At 34.9% G+C, this 25,692-nt stretch overlaps 1 protein-coding gene across 3 annotated transcripts in view; it reads right to left on the bottom strand.

Moving 5' to 3' along the window:
• Nucleotides 1-12,857: 12,857 nt before the first annotated feature.
• Nucleotides 12,858-25,692, bottom strand: part of RCAN1 (regulator of calcineurin 1) — a 106,469-nt gene continuing 93,634 nt past the window's right edge. For all 3 annotated transcript variants that reach the window (XM_051984933.1, XM_051984935.1, XM_051984934.1), the window contains exons 2-4: nt 24,492-24,665; nt 19,336-19,495; nt 12,858-14,591 (exon numbers count right to left, since the gene is read on the bottom strand). In XM_051984933.1, the coding sequence (XP_051840893.1) occupies nt 14,419-14,591; nt 19,336-19,495; nt 24,492-24,665 (507 nt within the window). In that variant the 3' untranslated portion in view covers nt 12,858-14,418. The remainder of the gene's footprint in view (nt 14,592-19,335; nt 19,496-24,491; nt 24,666-25,692) is intronic.

Raw genomic sequence — 25,692 nt, 5'->3', positions numbered from 1 at the left:
TATGATAGATGGCAGAGAAGTAGCTTCTGATTTAATAAAAGGAATATCTTCCTAACAAGTAGAGTCATTTAAAAGTGGAATGGGCTACTTCAAAAAATAGTGAGTTCTTCATTGATGAAGGTTTTCAAGGGCAAACTGCATGATCACATGTTAGGGATTACGGTACAGGTTGAACTAAACCACTGGTGATCTATATCTGAGACTCTATATATAACAAAAGTGTTATCAAATCATCTGTCATTAACTTTAATTTCAGCCCTGGAATTAAAGCCCTAGATCCACTTCACTTGATGTTTTTTAGGAGAGAATAATAGACAATAGACATTCAATATATGTTTGTTGACAGAAAGAATTCATACACTAGGAAAGGCATAGTAAGGTCAGCCTATGTTTTGGACTGTTCTTTTTGAATAACAGAACAAGGTGAGATCATATCATCATGAGTAAGAGGCGAGGCATAATTCATATGAGTTACAGACAACAGGGACTTTATACTATACATAGTTAGCTTTAGATTATACGACAGCAGGAAAAAAATTGAGTAAGAGAGAACAAAACCAGTCCATACAGATTCCAATCTGGTTCATAACATGTCTTTACCCTTCTTTGTTGGTTGGAAAATTTTTCTATAGGAAGATACAATCATATCTAAAATCAACCACCTCTTCTACTCTCCCTCATAGGCAAGAAATTACCTGACTCAATATTTCATTTATATTCCCACTCAGGACCATCATTTATATAGCTTATAATTGAGAGCTGAAATAGAATGATGATAAGTTCATTCTTTAATTACAAAGATTGAATGAAACAATTTAATTTTGTAAAATTTAGGAGTAGACTTACAGTGGAAAGCATACTGCATCTGGATTTAGGGCGCCTGTGTTTGATTCCTGATTTTTCTATTTCTTGTCTGTGTGACCTTTGGCAGTACCTTTTCCAGACTTCTGAGTCCTACTTGAAACTCAAGGAAGTGAACTGATTGGCCCAAAATCATATAGGTAGTGAGCATCAGAAGCAAAATTTGAACTAAGTCCTTTCAGATGGTATTGACCTTTATAGTAACATAGGTATAATATGTATATGGCAGATGGGGGAGGAACAATTGTGGTCAAAGATAATGAACCTCCTTGCATGTATATTAAGTGCCACATGTGATAGGTTCATGGTTTCATGCTATCTTCTTTCTCTGGCCACCTTGGTATGTAAAAATATTCATATTTATTGATAATTTTCTAGTCAATAATTTTAAAAAATGAAAAAATTCTGAGAGAGGGTTTTAGATTTCTGAATGACCTAAAAATTAGAAACGCTAGGCCAAAGATGGATTCAGTAAATACAAGCATTAAGCTGAAAAGGAGAAAGTGAAGATGGAGAAAAATAAATATTATATATAGAATAGTTATGATGTAAGAAGGCAAACAGCAAAAGAGACATCCTGATGCTAACAGCAGCCAAAATTGAAGAAAGGAGCCAATAATAAAATCCATGGCCTCAGAATTCCATATGCAAATGAACAAAGTCTGACTTTATGATTTCATTTGGAATTTTCCTGGCAGAGAAACTGAAGTAGTTTGCCATGATATTCTGATTCATTAATTCTTTAGGATTTTCTTCATTCTCCATTCAAGTTTGAATATTTTATTCAAAAAAACCTTTTATTGATTATAATTTTTATTGTATCCTGGTTAGTAATGGAGGTGTTTAAGTTTTCTGCCTTTCTATGAGTAAGTGGCATTGTCTATGAAATTTTTATGCCCTATTAAAAGATCAATTTTTATGAAGTTGTCATCTACATATGAGAAATATGTATATGATATTTTTTACTCCTATCCAGTAATCCAATAATTAATATTTAACTTTTCTAATGTTCTTTATTGGTCCTTAACTTTTTTCTTTTTTGTATTTTGTAAGATATGTCTGGCTTTGAAAGAGCTGCAATGAGGTCCTCACCTGTTATAATATTGCAAACTATGTATATGGAGAGAAGTTGCAAGTGTCAAATGAGAACATCTACTGACATTGCCAAGTTAGATGCTGCTTGCTAGAGACAGCCAACAGCGCTAGTCAAATATAATTTCAGCATACTTAACTGGACAGAGAGACTAATATGGGTGTAAATGCTCTGTCTTAGAGGTCATTTGACACTAAACTATTGTAATATTTAAAAAAGTAAAGACCATGTATGACTGGACTATAAGCAAATGACTCTAGCTGAAAGTCTGAGACTTATTGGACCAATTCTCTTTGCCTCCGTTGTCTGTGGATGACTAGCAGGGAGAGCAGATGACTAATGAAAGACCATGAGAAGACAAGAAGGGAGCGATTCCAAAAGAATGGAACTTTGGGCCCCAGAATGCCTCTTGCTGGGTAAATAACAGCAAAAGTTGTAACAGTTGTGGGGAGAAAAGTTGCAACAAGGTTATTCTAATGAACTGTCACTGATTCTGTACATGGTATCAGGAAGCTGTTGCTGCCACTTAGCTTGGCCCAGTAGTCATTAATAAATGCTAGTTGATTGATTTTGTTCTAGGCAATGGTATCTTTATATGAAGACTCTGGATTTTTGTGTCATGAGAGAACCTTAGATCTAGTAAGAAACAGATTGAATTGGCTCAGATGTCAAGAAGAAGTGAGAAACTTGTACCCCTTATATACAAAGAAAAGTACTGCTAAAAAATGCTGCATAATCCCTGGCAAACATTGAGAACTTGATCTTATTGATTTCCTATTTCTAGAATATAATATTAAGAATATAAACCAAATACTGATGGTGACTGGTATTTCACAAAGTATTCATAGACATATATATGTAACCAGGAACTTCAATAATAGCTAAACCCAAAGTTTTAATGACTGCTAAAGAGTTATGGGGAAATTATTTTTCAATCTTTGGTCATTCTTCCAGGATCCTTTTGGACCATGGTAGAGATTTTTGAAAGCACATTGTTCAAATAAATTTTACCTTTGTCTGATGTCTATAATCATACCCTACCATCTTCAGGGGGATTTACTGGCTTAGTTTTCATCTGCATGCTTTCAAACATGTTAGGGTTACTGTGGAGTCAACATACCAGAAATGACACTATAATATTTACACATTGCCTACAAGTGTTTAGGTGTGATCCCATTCTAACTGTTGATTTGTGGTTTTGGATACTCTGCTTACAGAGAGATTGAAGATACTCATAGTTAGGACATATCTTGATTGAAAGAAAAGATAAGAGAAACTTAACCCCTAGCTACAGTTTTAGCTCAAAAAATTACTGACACACAAATGACAGTATGATGTTTGAGTTTGTTGTCAAGACTTTCAATAAGGAAACAGTTTTGTTTAGAAATCTTTGTGTTCATGGGACATACTTAGAAGATCATTTGAAATCTACTTTACTCTACCTAGTTGGGAGACACCAGTCAACCTTCTTGCTTACAAAATAGTCCCACAGGTTGTTGGGGTTCTTTTAAAGACAAATCACTTTCAATAACTTATTGCCTACAGGCAAGATCACTGACTTCCCTGATGAGAAGATAGGGACTATTGGACAAATTCAGTGCCTTTAAACAAAAGAGCCTGTTAGTTATGCAAAGATGATCTGACCTAGACAATTGCTCAGAAATAGATATTTCAAGTAAAGATTGTATTGTAATACAATAATCTGCTGGGGGACAAAAAGTAAAGGGAAGACTAAACATTGGCACAATACTTTTTCTTGCCTAGATTCCTGTACAGGAATATAGACAAATGAATGACTTGAGATGTAGTAACAAGATTAATTCATCTACGCCCTCTTAAGATTCAGGTATAGGAATGAATGACAATAATTGTGATAGGGCAGCTAACCAGAAAATAATGCTATTTAGCTCACATAAGTCAACTATGTCTGTTTTATCTTTGACAAGATAAACATGAAATTGTAGGAAAAATGAAGAAATGGTTATAGATTTAACTAGATGACAATGCTCATTTTTACTTTTGTGACATATGTCTTGCATATGAATGCACAAGTTCATTGATGAATGTGTTAATTACTGCATATTTTGAACACATTTCTGTTTTATTATTTTCTTATTCATATTTATTTACTTTTGTGATAGTATTATTCATGTACTTTTAACTATGCATAGTTTAATTACTGGTTTATATGTATATACATAGATTTTTAACAGCTTTACTTTTGTGGTTTATGAATATTTGCTTGTGTACTTTGATTTTGCATGTACTGCTATGACATAAAAACCAAATATTTAATAGTAATAAATATTTCATTTTAATTAATAATAATATTTAATAATTTAATAATAATTAATATTTATGAATAAATAAAATAGGAACTACCTTCCAATGATGCTTTATACTTTTATTTCTATTATTTTTTCTATTGTATGTATTGTTGGTATATATTTGCTCTAAATGACACCATGAGATTACTATTTGGGACTCTAGGTCATTTCTTTTAAGAACTGATATTTATTTGGTTCAGCAATGTATAATTCACATGCCAAGTGAATTATAGCTGATTTTGTAAGGAGAAAGATTGTAGTTTCCTTGCTGTTCAGAACAGTATTGATTAAACTCTTACTTTCCCATTTCTATGGTGATTTTCCCTCCCTCCCTTCCTTCCTTTCCTTCCTTCCTTCCTCCCTCCCTTCCTCCCTTTCTTCCTCCCTCTCTACCTTTCTACCTCCCTCCCTCCCTCCCTCCCTCTTTTCCTCTCTCCCTTCCTCCCTCTCTTTCTCCCTCTCTCCTTGCCTTCCTTCCTTCTTTCCTTCAATTCCTTTCTTCCTTCTTTCTTTTCCATGTTCTCTTCTTTCATCTCAGATATAATAAGGCAGATAGATAAGATCCTGGATGGCTGAGTGCCATTGGCAGAGAAAAGACTGAAGTATTTATTACCCTGAGACAAACAGGAATAGGCATTGATTGGGATCTTTACCTTGCTGTGTCCAGCCAAGAAATCCAAATTATGTCAACCCCCCTGAGGTCCGCCCTCTGTGGAGGTCGTGGACAACCTAGTTATGTCCTGTCAGAAATCTCAATCATGCCTCTGTGGTTAAATTTCCCCTATAAATCTGCTTCTGACCCATGTTATCTCTGTTGAACTCCTTTGAGTCAATCTGCCATGACACTTTGCCTCATGGTGCCTTTCTCTTCCCACCAAATGTGTCTCTCCTATCACATTCACACCATACCATATGGCATCTCTCCTCTCGATCCCCACTATGTCTCATGTTTACTTTCTCCTTCTTATAGCTAACTCTTTTAGGGTACTGCTATCTAAGAGCATGTCCCAACATCTTGTTTAATTGAACTTTCATAATATTTCTTTCCTTTGGATGACCTTGGTTCCCTTGTTAAAGTCCCCAAGAACCAATGATAGAGTTGGGACAGGAGTTTTTAATGAATCTAATTAATTCATTACATTTAATTAAAACTTTTAATATTTTCAATCTCAAAGGGAAATATTCCTAGTAATATAGTAATCCAGTCAAACATCCCTCCAATTAGATGCTTTTCAGCAAAATAAAGGTATGTTTCTATATTACTTTTATAATAGATGGAACATGTTCATATTTGCCTTTCTTGGTGGATTAATGGGACATGCACAGAGATTCCATGTTTAGTTTCAGTCACTATATGGAACTAACCATGAATGACTAAGAGACTTAAATTGTGGTGCTTAAAGTCTTATAATTAGCTACAAAACTGAAAGAGCTGATGACTAAGGGGTTCCCGAGTTAGAACTAAGTGGGTATACAAAAGTATGATACATCACTGTCATTTGTAAATGCTAGGAGTAGAATTATTTTGAATTCACTAAGAAATGGGTGACAGATTCCAGTTCTCTCTCCAGGCCATGGCAGTTATGAGTATATGGATATTTATGTGACTGTTCTTTCCAGATCTTTTATGAATGAGGTAGAGATTCCACCAGAGGTCCCATTAGCAGTTGGAACTGGTGGTGATAGCAATAATGTCCACAGGAAGCAGTTGTCATATTTCTTAGAGTGGGAGCGGCTAGTGACATCAGAAAGACAATTACTCCCTCAAGGATGATGGGATCTTTAGGGAAAATGACCTGTTGTGGTGGTATGTTATATGCAGATTCTGGGAGTCTGCCTAACAGAGTGGACTGTCCAACTTTGTGAAGATTTGGGGGGCAGCTAGGTAGTGCAGTAGAGAGAGCACAGGCCTGCTATTCCCAATATATTACATACTCTTAAATGTATCAATGAGCTCTCCCAAGCTAACAATCCTTACCTACTCTCTGGTTCAGTGCTCTAAAACTTGAAGGATTAGGATACCCAACAGGGGGTTACTATGCCATAGATTTAGAGTTCAATGGTAATAAGGTACATATATTGGAAACACTTGTGGTAAAACTCCACTGGAAGAGCTTTTTTTCTACTTTCACAAAATCTAATTTTTAAAATGGCTTTCACTAACTAGATTCATTTGCAACAGTTTTGAGCAATGAAGAATAAAAGTACGGCAGGCAAAACAAAATTGTAGGTATCTAGTGCTTTTTTAAAAAAAAGTTAATATTGGTATTTCTTGTTCAGTCCATGTCCAAGTCTCCATAACAAGTCCATGCACTTTTCTTGGCAAAGATACTGGAGTGATTTGCCATTTCCTTCTCTAGTGTGTCCCATTTTACAAATGAGGAACTGAAGCAAATAGGGGTTAAATGACTTGCACAGGATATAACTAGAAAGTATCTGTGGCTGGTTTTGAACTCAGTAAATATTTAAGTCCTAGGAGTTTAAAAAAAAAAACAAACCCAACCTGGTACTTCCACAAAGGTTTGGCACAAAGACAACAAAGTCAAATGAAAACTATTGTCACCTTCCTATTTAAAATTAAAACTGTTGCAAATGAATCTAGTTAGTGAAAGCCATTTTAAAACGTAGATTTTTATTTAGGAAAAAATGTGTCATGCAAACAAATCTGATTTTAGATGGGATACATGCAAAATATATTTACTCAACTGTTAGAACTTATCCTGTGGTGGCAAATATGGATGCAACTATTTTTCTTTCTACAGGCAGTGGAAAGATGTCTTGCTGGCTCCACTTGTTGCTACAGAAGACAATTTTAAGTAATGAGAGAAAAAGTAATTTAGCAAATAATTTTTCTTTATTAAGATTTATAAGCTCATGGATTACTATAGAGGGCCCTAAATTCTACTTTAATGCCTCATATAAAGTACCACATGGGTTCATTTAGAACATAGTTTCCTGGGTGGGTCCTTTCTATGTTGTAGTGGTAGGAATGGCTTTAATGCCTGCATTCTTATTTCAAGCTCATTATTGTGGAAACCTCATTACCCTGAAAAATGTAATGGGAACCTCTATAACCTCCCTTATCTACAATCCTTTGCTTCTTTGATTGGAAAGGGGGGCTATGAACTCTAAACTTCCATTTAAAGAACCCAATTCAGATATCTAATTGTCATCTATTTTGGGACTTCTGATACTTTCTCTTTCTCAATCACGGCCCCACTTTCCTTCATCCCTCTACATCTTGGGTTTCCTTTTGTATTTTCTTTTCCCATTAGATTTTAAATCCCTGGAGGGCCGGAACTGTTTTGTTTTGTTTTGTTTTTTGTATTTGTATCCTAATTTAGCATTGTTCCGGGTACTGGGTAAGTATGTAAATGTTTTATTGACTTAATCTAGCATCTGGAAACACTATTGTGTTCCCTCTTTAAGACAACTAAGTGGCAAAGTGATAGAATGAGAGGTAGGTCTGAGTCAGGAAGACTTCAATTTAAATCCAGACTCAAAGCATTGGATGTATGACCACGGGCAAGTCACTCTACATGTTTCTCAGCTTTCTCATCACCTATGTTCCAGTGTTGTTGTGAAGATCAAATGAAATATTTGTAAAATTCTTTGCAAACCTTTGAGTGCTATATAAATGCTAGTTATTGCTAATGTTTAATGTATCACAGCAATTTATTAGGTCGCTCCTTTGCTTTACATATTTTCCATCCCCATTTGGAGGAAAGTTCAAATATTAAATTTGTTTCACTTAATTCCAACCCCCAATATTCACATTTGTTTTTGCTTTGAATAGGCAGCTGCTGCCTTTTCAGAACAGATAGTGCTTTGTCGTTGCCAGGACAAAGGAGTGACCTGATGGGGAGAGAGGTTAAGAACTATTCATTGTTCATTTCTTTGTCCTCATCCAATAGCTTCTGGCCCCTTCCCACTAGATTCTTTTCTCTTGGCCACTTATCTACCCTGGGCTTGGAGCCCTTAGTGATAAAGGCCTTTACTGCATAGCAGGCACTCTGTTGGAAATCTGTGAGCACTGAAAACAGCGCTGCTTGGCCCTTTTCTGTGGGGAGTGGGGCTAGGGGAATAGGTAGGGAAGTAATAAAGTGTCATCACTCCATACCTAAAATTCAGAAAAAAAAAATGATCCTATAAGTAATAATGCTTTTCATTCATTCAGAAATCTTTGCCATCTGGCTTTCATAAATAGTCTCCCAAACCACTAAAGTCTAATTTTTCTACTAATCACTGTATAACTAATCTTGGATTAAGTTTGTCACACAATAAACATTTAATAAATGTTGATGACAAACTGAGACTTTTACCTTTAGGAAATAAAGGTGAGGATCTGAAATATTAAGGAAGATTAAAGAAGATTAGGGTTCACTGCTTTGGTAATTTTGCTCTTCAGAGTCAAACTCAGGAAAAATGGTCAAATTATAAAAGTGACTATTACATAGATAAAATTAAAGGATTATTTTATGTGTATAGCAATGAGTAATGTTCAGTAATAGTTTAATATTCAATAGGTTATCTATATAAACTATTCCCATAAGATTTTAGCCACAAAATTTATATGAAATATTTTTAATTTTTATTAAGCTGAATTTATGGCCATTTAATCTGTAATGAAGACTAAATGGCTATTTAGAGTTGTCACAGTTGAAGGCTCTTAAAAACCTCAAATTTCTGGTGATTATTAATTCATATACCAATAAGAAAGCCTTCTTAAATATTTTCTGGGGCGATTTAATATTTGAATTAATATAAGTATAAATTATGTGTAGGATATTGTTTCCCTTTTCCTTTTCTTATCCTTAGACTTCTATTTAATATAATTTTCAAGAACAGATTATCTGAATGTACCTAACACATCATATCAGAATGAAAGATTCCATGAAGAGTCATTTCAATAAACAATGGAATTAAAATCCATTACAACAAAGTCATGTGTTTGGTTTATTTTTGCATGCTATTTGGGTTTTGGTGGTGCAATGGATAAAGTGCCAGGCCTGGAGTTGGAAGGACTCATTTTTTTGAGTTCAAATTTGGTCTCAGAAACTTACTAATTGTGTTACTCTGGGTGAAATGGACAAATCCCTCCTTTCCACCTCGCGCCAGCAGAAGAAAGTTTGCTTAGTTAGATTGGGGATTTCTTTTGTATTTCAAAAGGCCAGCTCAACAATGCCCTTCAGGGTATCTGTGATGGGTGGTACTCCTTACTCAAAACTGATCCTATCTATGTTAAAGTATCTGCTCCTATCTTCCTGTAGTAAAATGCAAATCACAGATTAAATGTAACAAGCCGAACAGAAATGCTTATAAGGCTGTTTTTAGTTCTGTAAAGCACGGAATTCGATTAAAACTCCATCCCGAGCTCAGTACCAAATAAATTCTAAATCTTCCTCATTGCGGCTGTCTTGAATTTTATTGCTCTTTACTCTAGTAGGCTTTTCCTTAAAAAAAAAAAAAAAAAATTAAAATCACAAGCAAATTTTCCTTAATCATTGTTCTTAAAACTTAACAAAGCTCTTAAATCAGCAAACAGACTAGGGGCTGTTTCCAAGACCTCCACCCCCAGAAAGAAGTTTGTTTAATTCCCTTTTCCCATTTCAGAATCCAAAGGGGTTTCTGTGAACTTCCAAACCCATTTAGTGCTTTTCTCTGCCTTCACAGAGAATGTCTAGATATTCCATTCAAACTTCTTTCCTTTAAAATGTTAGCACACTGCTCTTCTCTCTCTATATATATATTAACTTTCCGAACTTTCAAATCCCTTTCAATCTATTTTTTTTTTAGTTTCCTTTTTATTTCTTCCTTTCTCCCCCTTTTCCCACAAGCTGCTGCAGTCAGCCAGAGACAGAGAGGGAGAGAGAAAGATTTTGCAAATTTCTGGATATTTTCTAAGTCTGCAACACAGAGGTTGAATTCTTATCTCTTACAAGCTTGCTAACTTCAACACAGACACCCATGGAGCTCCAATTCACTAAGCACAGTTGCAACGTTGTTCTTAAAAATTTTCCAACCAACAACATAATAGACAAACAAATCACACAGAACAAGGAACACACATCACACAGACTACACAGTTAACATATTTTCCAGAAATGTTGAAACTAACAAAGCTTTTAGACAGACAAATCATACAGAACACACAGAACACCAGACAAATCACACACAGATCATACAGAACATACAGACTAGTCTTCTAGAACCAGGTCAGGACTCTTAACGATGGCGTCCCATGAAGAGCCAGCAAGGTGGGGGGGTGGGGGAGGGACTGCCTGTAAACACTGTGTCCAGCTGAGCCCCACCCGCACAGAATCAAGAGTACTCAACGAACAGGCGGCTGCAGATGCAGCTGCAGGGGCCCCTCAGAATAACCAGAACTGGCTTTTAGAATGCTTTATGCCAATTTTGGACCGAATTCAAAATTTGGGTCTCACTCTCCTGGTTCGCAGAAGAGAGATTACTGGACACCAGGGGCCGAGGAAGATCTCTCGGTGGCCACCCCCTAGGATCCGTAATCCCCTTCGCCCTCCAGGGAGAGGGACTGGCCGTCAGACTGAGCCAAAGGCTTATCTCGGGGGAACCTCCAAATGAAATAGCCCAGGCAATAAAATTCAAGACAGCCGCAATGAGGAAGATTTAGAATTTATTTGGTACCGAGCTTGAGACGGAGTTCTAATCGTGCTTTACAGAACTAAAAACAGCCTTATAAGCATTTCTGCTCGGCTTGTTACATTTAATCTGTGATTTGCATTTTACTACAGGAAGATAGGAGCAGATACTTTAACATAGATAGGATCAGTTTTGAGTACAGAGTACCACCCATCACAGATACCCTGAAGGGCATTGTTGAGCCGGCCTTTTGAAATACAAAAGAAATCCCCCACTCTAGCTGAGCAAACTTTCTTCTGCTGGCTCGAGGTAGAAAGGAGGGATTTGTCCATTTCATGGGCAAGTCATGTAACCTATTTACCTTAGCTTCCCTATCTGTAAAATGAACTAGGGAAAGAAATGGCAAATATGCCAAGCAAATACCAAATGAAATTATGGGAGTTGGATATAACTGAAATGGTTGAACAACCACCAAACTGACTTTTATATTAAGAACACTAAAGCATAACCATGAGGTTAAGTGTATGCAGCTATGTCATACATAAAGGATACTATTATTCTGCTAAAAGTATTCTTTACTCTACTGTGTCAAATGAACCAGATTTCCTTTTATTATTCTAGTTTTCAGATTCAACTTACTAACTAGATATGTAAAGTTTTCACTGTATTTAAATCTACAAGCCTAAATTAATCCATATATTGTGACTTCAAAATACTCAAGCAATGTCTAGGAAATGTCAAAATTCGACCACCAAAAACAAAGGAAAATTTTCCTTAAAATACGTATACATATTATATATGTGTTGATATATATGTAGATATACGAAAAAAAAACTTAGAAATTTTATAAAATCAGTAAGTTGAAAAGTAGAGGAAAAATCTTTAAAAATCTGGAATATTTTAAAGGATATTTTTGGGGTGAGATCCTAGGAATTTTGACAGCCTAAAAGTGAAATCTTGCCTCCCAAATATCTCCCTATTACATAAATGCATTTGAATTTTTAATTTCATTAAACATTTCATTCATGCTGTGAGGAATTCTACTACTTAGAATAAAGGTTCTTAACCTGAGATTTGCAAACTTAAAAAAAAATACCAACTGTACACGAGTTTATGACTCTAAAAACATTATTCTGAAAAGATTCATAGGTTTTACCAGATTGCTTAGGGAGTCTATTATACAAAAAAGTTAAGAATTTCTTTAAAGAGTAATTTCCAGTAATAAGTACTTTCTTTTAAAAACTTCAAATAACTGGGAAGATTAGGAGATAATGCATTTCATTTTGTGAATTAAGATTGAATGGATTTTAATTCCTAAAATTTAGCTAGCATGAAGAAATTGGAATGAGGGGAGAGAGAAGATGATAGATAGGGATTGGGAAAAGCATAGAAAGTGAGGTGGGATGAATGAATTTTGCCTGTTTTAAAATTTTGCCCAGGACTGGCTGTATGCCAGGGAAAGAAGGAGAAAGTTCAACCAATTCTTGTCTTTCCCTTTAGATGACTTCTGGATTCTAAAATCCCCAAAAGATTAATTATATAGGCTTTTACGGACTGACTGGACCACTTAAATTATCAAAATGTTTTTCTATGGCAAAAAAATTCTTTCAAGTTCCAAATAAATTTTGCAACAAAACCTACTTATAACGTGGGTGCTACTCATGTACATTTAGACATTTCTTAACAGAAAAGTCTCAGGTACCTCTTTTGTGTGTGTGTGTGTGAAACCAAATGGTATTATGGAACTCAGGAGTTTTGTATCAACCTTCATGCACACAGAAACTGTTTCTCATTTCTTTACCAGGCATATGGTGGTGTATACTACATGATCACCGTGAAGCCTCAGGAGCTGCTAGTCCCAAAATAAAAGAAACTGCTTACCCTGGAAACTTAACTTTGATTTACAATGTGTTTAGAGCTCAAGAATGAGACTGCCCAAATAAAACAGAGAGTAGAAATTGTTTGCACAGAGAGCATATTTGTGCCAATTTATTATAGAATGCAGTTTAAAAATGTTTCAAGGTTAGGTTCTCCAATTAAAAACCACGTAACTAGAAACACTTGAACAGCTATGTAATGGTGGTTTTTCCTCCTGGTGTGTTGTAAACAGAATTCTGAGAGCATTCAACTACATTCTTGATCAGAGCAACTACTGAATAGCTTCCAAACTTTAACAGTTCCTTCAGGGAAACCATATTTCAAATTTCTGAAGCATGCATTATTATTTGGCATTAAGTACTTCAACATGAAACACTTTGCTATGGCAATTTAAGTCCAAAATGTAATACTTATTTACTGGACATACACATTTGCAACTAGGAAAAATAGTGACATGTAGATAGTAGAATTCCACTTGAAATTTGGGGAAAGGCACTGCATCCTTCTTCTATAATCACACATTTAATATCCACTTCACATGCTTTGAATCCACACTCTGTTAAAATGTTTTTAACAGCATCTTCTACAACATACAGATACACAAGTAATTATGTTTGCAATAGTCTCCCATTGTCATATTTTTCACCCAGCTATACACAGCTATGAATATGCTCTAACAGTTTTATTTACAAGTTTATTTTCATATTTCAGTGGAAAAAAATCAAAATATCTGCGCCAATATTCCCCAACTAGTCCTATAGTTAGCATTCATATTTTAACAAACATTAAATAAATCCAAATCCCAACAAAAATATACCTAAGCTAAAACTATCCACTTGCTAAATTGTGCAATAAAAAGACTATTTTCTTAATTCTTCAGGCTAAATTCCACATATGAATGTTAATAACCAGATCAATTTCTTTTGGAAAGCAGTTACATATGGCACCAAATCTTGTCAGTGAATGCATTCCAGCTGTAAGTTGAGTGTCACCAAAAACAGAGGACTAGAATCTAGAAAGGCAATAAATATTAAAGGCTTTTTCAACATCAAAGAAACTTAATAAGAGACTGACACAAAAGTTAGTTTGGAAAAATCAGTAACTACACATGCACAAAATAAGAAAACATAAGGAAAAAGAAAACATTTCAAAATCCCCACATTGTATGTTTTTTTTTTTTTAAACAATGCTACTGAACTAGATATTCCACACAATGACTGTAGCCTACCACAGGATGAATTCTATCATTATAGATTGTGTGGCAACATAAAGCTCTCCCCACATCTGTGATCATCCTTTTTCAGAAACAAAACAAAAACAAAAACAGCCCACCTGAAAAGAACAAGTACAAGTGTCACTTATTGGCTTTTTCAATTCTTTCCCAAATGTCTGATCATCATTAACTCAGTGATGGGCATAAGGCCACTGTAGGGCTCCATGAACACTAACTGATGTGCAGCACTGAGAACAAGGAGACAGGTGGCCCCTTGCTTCTTTTCTGAGCAACATGAACTGGAAATCTGGCCACAGAGAGCCGTCTTTGTTGCCACCATAAAAACTGTGACCTGACATTTGCACAGTAAAAGATTACTTCCTATGAATGAACAGTGGTTTGGAATTCATCTACACCCTTAGGTCAGTTCAGCTTAAATGAATAGGTGTGTACTCTGGTCTTCTTGTCTGAATAATTTTTGGTTTGGGTTTCTTCATTCCTTCAGCCTCATCTTCTTCTTCATTTTCCTGATCGCTCTCACATACATGGACTACCACACTGGGAGTGGTGTCAGTTGCTGCATGCAATTCATATTTTTCACCTGGGAGTGGAAAACAATTACAGGATACCTTAGAAATGCTCTGAACGAGTTAGAAAATAAAAACAAGAAGTAGTAAATGGAAATGCAGCTGGCTAAAGAACACATTAGTTTGAGTAACTTGCCAAGCAAAGCTGAATAAATTTAGGGAAATGTATATGCATCATGACTAGACCAGGGATTCTTAGCCTTTTTAGTGTATAATGAATCTTCTGAAGCTCTACAGATACCTTTTCAGAATATTTCTAAATATATGAAATAAAACACACAGATTATGAAGGAAACAAATACTGAAAAAAACAAGAACAACAACAAAAAAATCTATTCCCATAGCATCCAATTCTTCTGAAATAAAAAGAAATTCACAGTTCATTTGTATTGATGTTAATGATTGGGGGGAAAATTGACAAGAGACCCAGTGACAAGTTTATTTTGTATCTTAAGGCAAGTTGACAAACCTTGGATAACTACCAATTGCAGCTTGGTGCTGAGTATTTCATTTTTACTGTTCAAATGTGTTTTGTGAAACAGATAACATTTTAATACTTTGAAGATTTATCCATATACCAAGTGTGTTTTCTCCTTTAAAAAAAGACGGGTAATTATCTACCTATGCCATAATAGTTTCCATGGCCTGTTTTGTCTTCAATCACTCTGCAGCCAGTTTGCTAATTAGCATTTTTAAAATTTAGTGAGATAGTCCATCTCTGAGTCTGTATCTGAAGTCTTTCTATCTCAATTGATTATGTCAGAAATTGTATTCCATTAAGATAACCTGGAAATTGCAGAGTTATCTGTCTGAAACAATGAGGCAACACAGGACTTCAGTGTATGTTGATCAGAAACATCCTGGGTTTGCCCACGAGTAACTTTGTTACTTTACAGTCTCCCTAAGTTGTCACAGTAATTGGAAAAGAAAAGTTTGAAGAGTTGGATAGAGCCACTTGGTGGGGAAAGGAGTGGAGTCCCCTTGAAGGGCTTTGAAGTCTTTCCAACTATTACGCTACACATTCTAACTTGGGTTTAGGAGGGGAGGGAAGGAGAACTTATGGAGCAAGCCCCAAATATAGCCCAAGATGTATCATCACCACATGTGTTTTCTCTCCTAGTCTGATACTTCTAGGTAATCACATAAGATCTTTCTATAGATTTTTGGTGGTGTGAGGTTGGATCTTGATTTGAAAAGAAAAAGTTGACTGTGGCAACATTCTGCTCCTTTCTCTTCAATTTAGGCCTGCTTCCAGAAATAAATTTGTTGAGCTCTGTGTATTCTAGCATCCACACAGAGAGATTCTATCAATCTTCAACTGAAAAAAAGACGATCTTTTCATTATTCTGTATGTGATATTATAAAATTTAGGTTGAGCTCTTTTAACATTGGTGGTCTTCCTGTTTCATAAATGTAAAAGAGATAACTTTTCCAACATAAAGAAGTTGTAATAAATCAAATATATAGCCTATATTTATTTAAAAAATTGATTTGGAGTAATTTTCTGACTCACGGATTGGAAGCTGGGAACGGGGTAGTCACATAAAACTACATAGCAAAGCTTTTTGTAGATTTACACTGATGTAAGAGAACTTAATTCCATTTTCTCAAAATCACAGCAATGGCTTTGAAGATTTATGTATCATTGGTGAGTGTAGTTGTAATATATCACCAAAAATAAGCATTTCTGACTTCTGTATGATAAAGCTCTTATAATTAATTGTTAGTTACTGGGTGGAAAAAACAACAACTATGTAGGATTCTCATCTCAAATTTATGCTTGGCAGAATCACTAAAACCTCCCTCCAGTTCTCTGCTAACAGTTCATCATAGTATGGCTATGCCCTGAGTTCTTACAGGCCAGGCTATCAGAAAAGCCTATGAAGTTGGGAAGGTTCTGTGGATGGGCCCAGGAATTGACTGTCTGTCCTTAGAGATAATTTGTTATCAAGGTTGTGAGGTGTCCCAGGTCACACAGGTAAGTAAGTGTCAAGTGTCTGAGGCTAGATTTGAACTCAGGTCATCCTGACTACAGTGCTGGTGCTCTATCCACTATATAACTTAACTGGCTCTGTTCATTTTAAATTATCTTTCATTTTACTTTAGAATACAGTCACCATAAAAGTATAAGAAAAAAGTATAGAAGTTAAAGTTTGCTTTTTGTCATTAGTACAGATGTTGGAAGATTTGCCTTTTTGTACCTTGGCATGGGAGTGTAGTAGTTGTTATTTGAAAAAGTGAAAGTGTAAAGGGCTGAAACTCTGAATAGGTAATACTGGAATCAGACAACCTAGCATTTAAGGCTAATTACCAATAGATGGACAATACTCTATTGGCATATGCTTGGAAAATGGCCCTTCTCACTATTCCGTGCCTCGATCTTTTGGTGTATACAGATAATTGTAGGAGGGATTAGGGAGTGGAGTAAGACAAGCCAGAGTCACTTTGTAGTAGAACGAGGAGAGAAGGGAGGTCGGTAGGTGGAGAGCTTGTGGTGGTTTTGTCCATCTCCTTTACTTCTCCCCCTCAGGACCAAGGACTTTTGCTGATCCTGACTCTGGCTGATCCTGACTCAACAGGGAGCTAACTCAGACTTCACATGAAAGGTTCCCGGTTTTTCTACTCTGAGGCAGGATAAGGAAAAAAGAAGAGAGCCAAATGTGTTAAACTCAGGAAAGTCTAATATATTTCTTTTTTACTGTCCAGCTAGTTTACCATTTTATTGAGGTTTCTTATGAAATGCTTTCCTAACTTGTCCATCTACTATGGTATGTGGTACAGGGGTCAAATTTAGAAAAAATCTTCAAGATTGAATTAGATTAAAAGCACAGTAGAAAGGCCCATTATTGTAAAGTTCAGGAGTTATGTAAATCAAGGCCAGCTTGTTTTTGTTTTTTGAGCAAGCTATTTTTAAAATAAAAATCCTAGAAAAGTACTTCACCATTTTTAAAGATGTGAGAAATGATTATTTAAGTACTTTTGGTCTAACAAACAAAAACAATCTAAGAAATGTTCTTTTTTCTTCAGAATCCTGAAATATATAAGTTCCTTCCTGCTACCCATGCTAAGAAAGCCCTGAACCTGCTAGAAGATATCTAAAGATGCTCAGTTCCTCCAGTATATTTTACTATCATCTTGTGATCTGATCCCTTTGTGAGAAGATTAGCAATGAATAATTCTGTGATTCTTCCTGTAATTCCCAAAGAAAACTTTCAGTTTAGGCAAGACTTGTAGAATCTTGATCTGACATGCTGATGAATCAAGAATACCAAAACCTCAGCGAAAAGAACTACAATATTCTTCACTGAACACTGTGAGAGTTGAGACTTCTTGGGAGTTTCTATGTTTCATAGAGAAAGTTCAGGAGGAAGTGAATATGGTATTTGCTCAAATGTCTTTAATACATGACCCTCTTGTTTCCGCCCCCCCCCCCCAATTTTGGCTCTCCATCCTCCTCCATCAATTTTTGTTAAAGAAAAGGGAGGGGAGGGGGAAAGTCTTTCTGATATCATTTCATTAAACCAATTGCTCAGAGTTTCTAGGATCATAGATATTGAGTTTGGGGAGGACTTTTGAGGTTATAAAATTCAACATGAGGAATGTTTTATAGTGTTTGCATCAGTAACTATTAATTTTCTTCACAGTCTTTGGGAGTAATAGAATTTATCAAATGACAGCATGTGAAAGAATTATAATCTCTCACTATTTTAGCAAGTCTAGTAGGAAAATGTGCCCATAAACTCCATATGAAGTCTTTTCACATGAGTGGGAAAAAGTGATTCACTACTGATCTTTCTTTAGCATAATCCCTATTCTCAGGTACTATAAAACTGAAGTTAATATGAGAATTGGAGCAATGAATCCAACCGTCCTATTACTGAATATATGTCTCCTGCAGGAGAACTTTTCTGCTAATTGTTTTAATTCCATTTGACCTTGCAAAAAACCTCTTTTTCACTTTCTGACAAAATATAATGCATCAATCACTAGGAGATTTGAAGTCCTCTATTTAGTCAGTAAAATAATTTTAGAGCTGGGAACCTCATTACTGCTCTAGTATGGTCATGCTCTGCCTTGCCTTATAGCATAGCCCACAATGGATCTGAAGGTAGAGGATCTGGGTTCTGATCTTGGCTCAGTCATTAACAACCTGTGTGATGCTGGACAATTCATTAAAGTTTTATGAGACTCGGGTTTTTCATTTGTAAAAAAGTGGTCTAGGCCAGTAAACCTCAAAGGTTCTTTCCAGCTTAAAATATATGATCATGATTCCAAGGAGTTACCATCTCCCTAACAGCAGAATTCTCTGTCCATCATATAAAGTTAAGATGCAGGCATATATATTTATTGCCAGGTGGATCAAATACTAAAAATGAATTAAAATACTGAAAATAAGATCCATTGTCTAGCATAGTGCTTTATATACATCAGAGACTTAAATTTTTTTTTCCAATTAAAATTTTATTTTTTTTCTTTTCTACTTCCCTTTCCCCCAAGCTTTCCACTGAAAAATAAAAACATTAAACCGATAATATAAGCTAAAAGCTTATTATACTGAACTGAATTCAGAATGGAACAAAAAAAATAGCACTGAGGAGAAGAATGAAAATGTGCTTGGTTTAAATCATATGAAATGTAAAAAGAAGAAGGATATCTTTGAATTTTAACATTTTCACAATCTCCTTTTCTCTTCACATTCTTTTGCTTCACTCCCCAGATCTCTATCATTGTTACATTTGTCATAAGAATAGTCCTTACCTGGCCCTAGTTTGGAGATAGCATATAAAAGATCATAATTAATGACTGGAGTAGCATCTTCCACTTGTTTCCAGCCAACAGGAGGAGAGGCAGGAGGAGAAATCAAAAATTGTTTGTCTGGATTAGGTGGAGCCAAGTGTGAGCTTCCTATGTGCAAAGTCTAAAAGAGAAAAAAAATATCAATATAAAACATTTTCAGAAGGATTTATAAGCTAGCTACTAAAGCATATGAACAAAGTTCTTTCATTGTACTATAACCTGTTATACTATAAATTATTAAATATAACTGAAATGCCTGAAAAAAAGAGTTGTAAAACTGGGGAAAATGCTGTGTAACCTTGGGAAACCACTGAAACTCTCTGAGTCCCAGTTTTAAAATCGTAGGCTAAGCGATGTGGGGATAAAAATCCTTGCACTACCTTCTCCAAAGGTGGGTATATGAGCTAACATAGATCAATACTATGTAATCACATTAATAAACATATAATAACTTAAAAAAATTGTTCTACATTTAGAGTACCCTCTTAGTAAAGCTTATAGATATAGGCATAGAGTTTTTAACTTTTTTGTGTGTGTCCTTTGGTAGTGTGGAGAAACCTATGGACTTTAAGATTTTTATTGACTACATTCATAACTGAAGAAAATATTAAGTTTTCATTAGAGGTGGATGAAAATAAGGAATTTTTTTTCTAGGTCCAGTAAATTACTAGATCCCACATTAAGTGCACCTGAAGGAACTTTAGTAATTGTGCTGAAGTCAAGTAGTCATCTTAAACATTTGGCATATTTTAGGGTTGGGAGGACCTCAAAGATATTATAGTTCTAATTTTCTAAATTTATAAAGAAACTGAGATTTGTTCAAGATCTCACATGGCTTAGTCATGGAGATAGGACTAGAAGTCCTTCTTGTTCAATTTTAGTCTAATCCTACTAAAGAAAGGAAAGGGACCTGTATGTGCCAAAATGTTTGTGGCAGCCCTGTTTGTAGTGGCTAGAAGCTGGAAAATGAAAGGATGTCCATCAATTGGAGAATGGTTGAGTAAATTGTGGTATATGAACGTTATGGAATATTATTGTTCTGTAAGGAATGACCAGCAGGATGAATACAGAGAAGACTGGCGAGACTTACATGAACTGATGCTAAGTGAAATGAGCAGAACCAGGAGATCATTATATACCTCAACAACAATACTGTTTGAGGATGTATTCTGATGGAAGTGGATCTCTTCGATAAAGAGAGCTTTAATTGATCAAAGATGGACAGAAGCAGCTACACCCAAAGAAAGAACACTGGGAAATGAATATAAACTGCTTGCATTTTTGTTTTTCTTCCCGGGTTATTTCTACCTTCTGAATTCAATTCTCCCTGTGCAACAAGAAAACTGTTCGGTTCTGTACACATATATTGTATCTAGGATATACTGTAACCTATTCAACATGTAAAGGACTGCTTGCCATCTGGGGGAGGGGGTGGAGGGAGGGAGGAGAAAAATCGGAACAGAAGTGAATGCAAGGGATAATGCTGTAAAAAATTACCCTGGCATGGGTTCTATCAACAAAAAGTTATTTAAAAAAATTTTAGTCTAATCTTTTCATCAAATCTATATTTCTGCTGTTAACAATGGTTTGGTGTTTTAGGTCACTAAAATTTACTGCTACTTAACACCTTATTACAAAGAATGTTGCCAAAATGATATTTGCACAAAAAGATATTTTTCTGGCTACTAATAAGAACATTATGTCATATTCCTTTTAAACAACAGGATTCTGGTAAATGTGAAAGATCTGATAAAAACTTTGGTAGGCAGAATTATGAAAATTCTACGTTCCAGGAGAATAAGAAAAATGGAAAAAGAACAATTTGGTAAATATTTAAAATAAATATTCAGAAAAACTAAATGTGTTTCATTTAATAAGATGACTAGGAGTAATAGGCATAGTGAAGTGGGGTGAGAGATGACAGTGGAGTAACTTGACAGCGAAAGACTGAGGTTATTGGGAACCTTTAGTCAAGAGGTAAGAAAGCGATTCATAACTTGATGAAGAAAAGGTATTGAAAACATTACGCCTGAAGAGACTTGATATTTTAAAACTTTATTTTTATTAGTTAGCAATCATCTATTAAAAATCTATTTCTTGAGTTTCCATTGAAACATCCCATCTCATTGAAATAACTGATATCTTTTAAGTTATCAATAACATTTTAAAAATATATTCTTATGACTTCTTTTCTTTGATTCCTTGGGATTACTCTCAATATATCACTAGTATTAATAGCACAAGACATTGGAAAGAATATTGTACTTGATATCAAATTTACTGGGATGGTATGGATTGAGGGCCCATACAGAAAGAATGACTTTTTCAGAAACAGGCAAAACAGAATGAGGAAAAAGGAACAGGATATAGAAACATCTAGAGAAGCTTTGATGTGATAGTGCCTCCACTTACATTTAAAACTTTGGGAAAGTTACTTAAATTCTTTATGTCTGAGTTCAGTTATAATAATAAAGCTAAAAGAGATAATAATGTATGTGAATGTGCATTGTAACTTATAATAGGCTTATTTAAAAATTATTTTTTAAAACCTATCAGTTGGAGCAGATGGGTAGTACGATACATAGAGAATACCAAATGAAGTCAGGAGGACCTGAATTCAAATCTAGCTTCACTCACTTGACACTTCCTAGCTGTGTGATCCTGGGCAAATAACTTAACCCCAATTGCCTCAGAAACCCCCTCCCCCCTAAAAAAAAAATCCCAAATCCATCAGTTTTATGAATAAATTATTAGTCCTTCTTGTGATTATTGACAATGATAAAGCTCCTAATGATGGTGAATGGGGAACTCACCCTCCTCCAGAATAATGTGCTAAAATTTAGATAGGCAAAATTTAAAATTTATTGAAAGTATACTATTTATTTGGTATCATCTTTTTCATGGTTAGATCAGCTGTGGCTTTAAGGACTGAAACTATAGCTATTCGCTAAACTTTCTGATGTAAATTGTTATCATCTACTGTGAGTAAAGCACAAAAATAGGTATGACATGAGGCTAGTTATGTAAATAAAGTCAAAATTATTTTCCAATTCATATTTTTCAGGACATTAATTCCTGAAGATGCAGAATAAGAAAAAAAATTAATTTTGCTTAATAGCCTTGGATTCTGGGGCTATTTTTGGACTATAATTATAGGATGTTATTAGCCCCCAAATGGGGGAGATATGCAAAGATGACTGCCTTCTTATAAATGCAAAAAAAAAAATGGAAACAATCTGGATGTCTAATGATGAGGAAATAATTGAAAAAATTGTAGTATATGAACATAATGTAACATAATTCACATCATGTTGTTTAGTGGTTTGCCATTTTCTTCTCCAGTTCATTTTACAGATGAGGAAACTAAGGAAAATAGGGTTAAGTGGCTTGCTCAGGTTCACCTAGCTAATAAATCTCTGAAGTCACATTTGAACTCAGGAAGATGAGTCTTCTTTATTCCAAAGCCTCCACCTAGTTGCCCTAGTCTATCAAATATTAAGACTATAAAAATATGTGGCAAGATTTAAATGAGTGAAAAAAGTAGACTAAAAAGCATGACTATGCACAAATTACAACTATGAAGAAAGAGTACACAAATTTTGGTTGTTGGTAGAAAGTAGGGCAAAGGTGGCCAGTTCCACTTCCCTCAGTCTTTCTCCTTAGTTGATTTGTCAACAGAGGGCAGCAGTTGTTCAGCAAAAAAAAAGCTCAGAAAACAGGATGATGTCACCAGAGAATGTTGGTAAAGATGCACTGTTTCAGGCAGGAATCATCCATATTCTGCATGTATTATATACCTTCCTTCTCAAAATGACCATCCCACAATATGCATGATTAGGAAACACACACAGAGACTTCCATATGTGGCTATGGCAAGAACAATTTATTTCTTGCAAAGTAGATGGCTTCCTCTTTTATGACATTATCAAATTGCTCTCTGCTGGGTGTCTTTGCTGAGCTGCTACTGCTCCTTGCTGTTTGTCAGTTGTGATGGGGCTTCTTCATCTGAAATGTTTTTGTGTTTTCCCAGTAGGGAAGCTTCTTAACTTGGCTGTTAATGTTTTTTACTGAGACTTAGTGATCTTAAGGTAAACATAGTTTCTTCCCAAAGAATCTATAGGTCTGGCCAATCCTTTAGTTTCACACTCCCAGCTATCTTTAGTTGTTTTTTTTTAAAATTTGAGATGTAAATCTCAGGCAAACCAAACCAAAAGAGTTGGAAATAGAAAGCCTTAAGCACATTTGAGTTTATCTTTTAACTCCTATTTTCCAGCAGCTGCTTAGGGTCCCTTGGTATATATTTCAGCTATGGTCTGAAATTCCTTTTAATTTCCTTCAATTTCTTTGAAGGCTAACCTGAATCCCTTTCAAATTAGACTACACTTAGCAAACTGTAAATTAGCTGGATGGAGCTGGAATGGTAAGTTTTTTGTCTCTCCATAAACATCCAGATGCTATGCAAACCAATTCAGTAGAAGGACTGAAAAGGACAAGGTGGATCTGGCTGAGACAGAGCCTTTGTCCTACTTCCCAAAAGTAACCAAATCATGGTACTCCCTGCATGTGAAAATAATTCAATAATAATGATATCTGAATCATTATTGAGGATGCATGTAAACATATACGACAAATCTCATATTACTTTGTTAATGTCAATGTGCATATTTAGGCTACCCTATAAATGTTGAAAAACTTATGATTAAATGGATTACCTTATTTTGATTTGTGTTTGTGAAGTTGAAAGCTTGTGTTTGCAGGTTATCAAGTTTATATAAGAAAAGTTTAAAGAAAAGAAAATAAATGAATGAAATAGGTTTATTTTCTATTTCTTTTAAAAAATTATCATTATACCCAGATATTTATTTATGCATAGTGATTTCCATGGCTGATTTCAAATGTATTTCAATATATTCTAAATACTTATACCTTTATGCTCCTTGTAAACAAAACAAAATATGACCTACCCATGTGCCCAGATGTTATTAAAAGTGTGACACTAGGTTGTGTGTGTGTGTGTGTGTGTGTGTGTGTGTGTGTGTGTGTGTGTGTATGTGTTTAGAAGATATATAGAATAAGGTCATATTTTAGAAGAATACTCCCTACTTATTCCAACTTACCTGAGCAAAATATAATTTCATTTCTTTTCCAAGAAATTCAGTCTTATGAAGCTGCAATCGGGCATCTGCTGCAGACAATGGATTACTGAAGTTTATTCGTACTCGTTTGAAGCTCTTAAAATACTGAAATGTGATGTCCTTGTCATATGTCCTAAAGAGAGATTCAAATTTGGCCTGAAAAGTAACAAAAAGAGAATTTCTATCATGTCAGCCAGTTTTTCAGTCTCTTCCTTTATTTGACTGACTATATTTGGAGGGATTCAGCGAGGTTCCCAATTATTTAAGAACTGACAGATTTTTACCTTCCCATTCAAACATAATATTGCAATATATAGCTCTCTAATAAGAACTGATATGTAACTTTTTATCTTGTGATTGGTGTCTTTCACCCCACCCTGATGACCTTGGGGAACCTGAGAAATCAGGAACAACCTAATATCATTGCTGAAATTCTCTTAATTTGATGGAGATTAAGTTTATTTATTATTTATATATAGAATGTTTTCTCTGTTGTAGCTGAATAAAGAACTCATGTTTAAGGCTTACTTCTATTTTTTTTTTTTTTGTGGAAAAAATTATTTGCTGAAACCACCATTTGTAAATTGGTACTACCCAAATATAGAGAACCATGTTATGCAAGGCTCAAAAAATATGAATACCAATCTAAAATCCATTTTGATGGAAAGTAAGTTAAAAACAAGTTAATGAAATAGTATTTTAATTCAATAGAGACAACGAACAATTTGTCTATTTTTTCCTTTCACTCATTATTAACAAAATAAGGGGTTAAAAATAATGCAAACAAATAGTTGTTTTTATACATTTTTGCCTCCCTGAGCTACTATGCAGATGAGTAATTACTGTGAAATTGGATGAGATCTTAGCAATAAAAACGTGTTTTTATTAGAAGTTTATAAATAGAATACAGACCATAGTATTTTATTTAAAAGCAGATATAATCAGTGTTCTCGTTATAAATCTTCCATAAAGTGCAATCTACATTTATCAGCATGTTATTGTTCCCTAAAACAATTTATCATAATCTAAAGTGAGAAGCAAATAAAAGATATTGTGTAGCTATAAAGAAATTAATCAAGAAAAAATGAGCTGAAAATTCAATTCATCTTATATTTCCGAAATTTGCTTCTTTCTTACCTTGCTATATTTTATACTGATTTGCTTACATGTGATATAAGCTCCT

The sequence above is a fragment of the Antechinus flavipes genome, chromosome 3 (assembly GCF_016432865.1).
Source record: "Antechinus flavipes isolate AdamAnt ecotype Samford, QLD, Australia chromosome 3, AdamAnt_v2, whole genome shotgun sequence".
Classification (NCBI taxonomy): domain Eukaryota; kingdom Metazoa; phylum Chordata; class Mammalia; order Dasyuromorphia; family Dasyuridae; genus Antechinus; species Antechinus flavipes.
The sequence above is the reverse complement of the archived record's forward strand: the minus strand, read 5'-3'. Positions and strand labels throughout refer to the sequence as shown.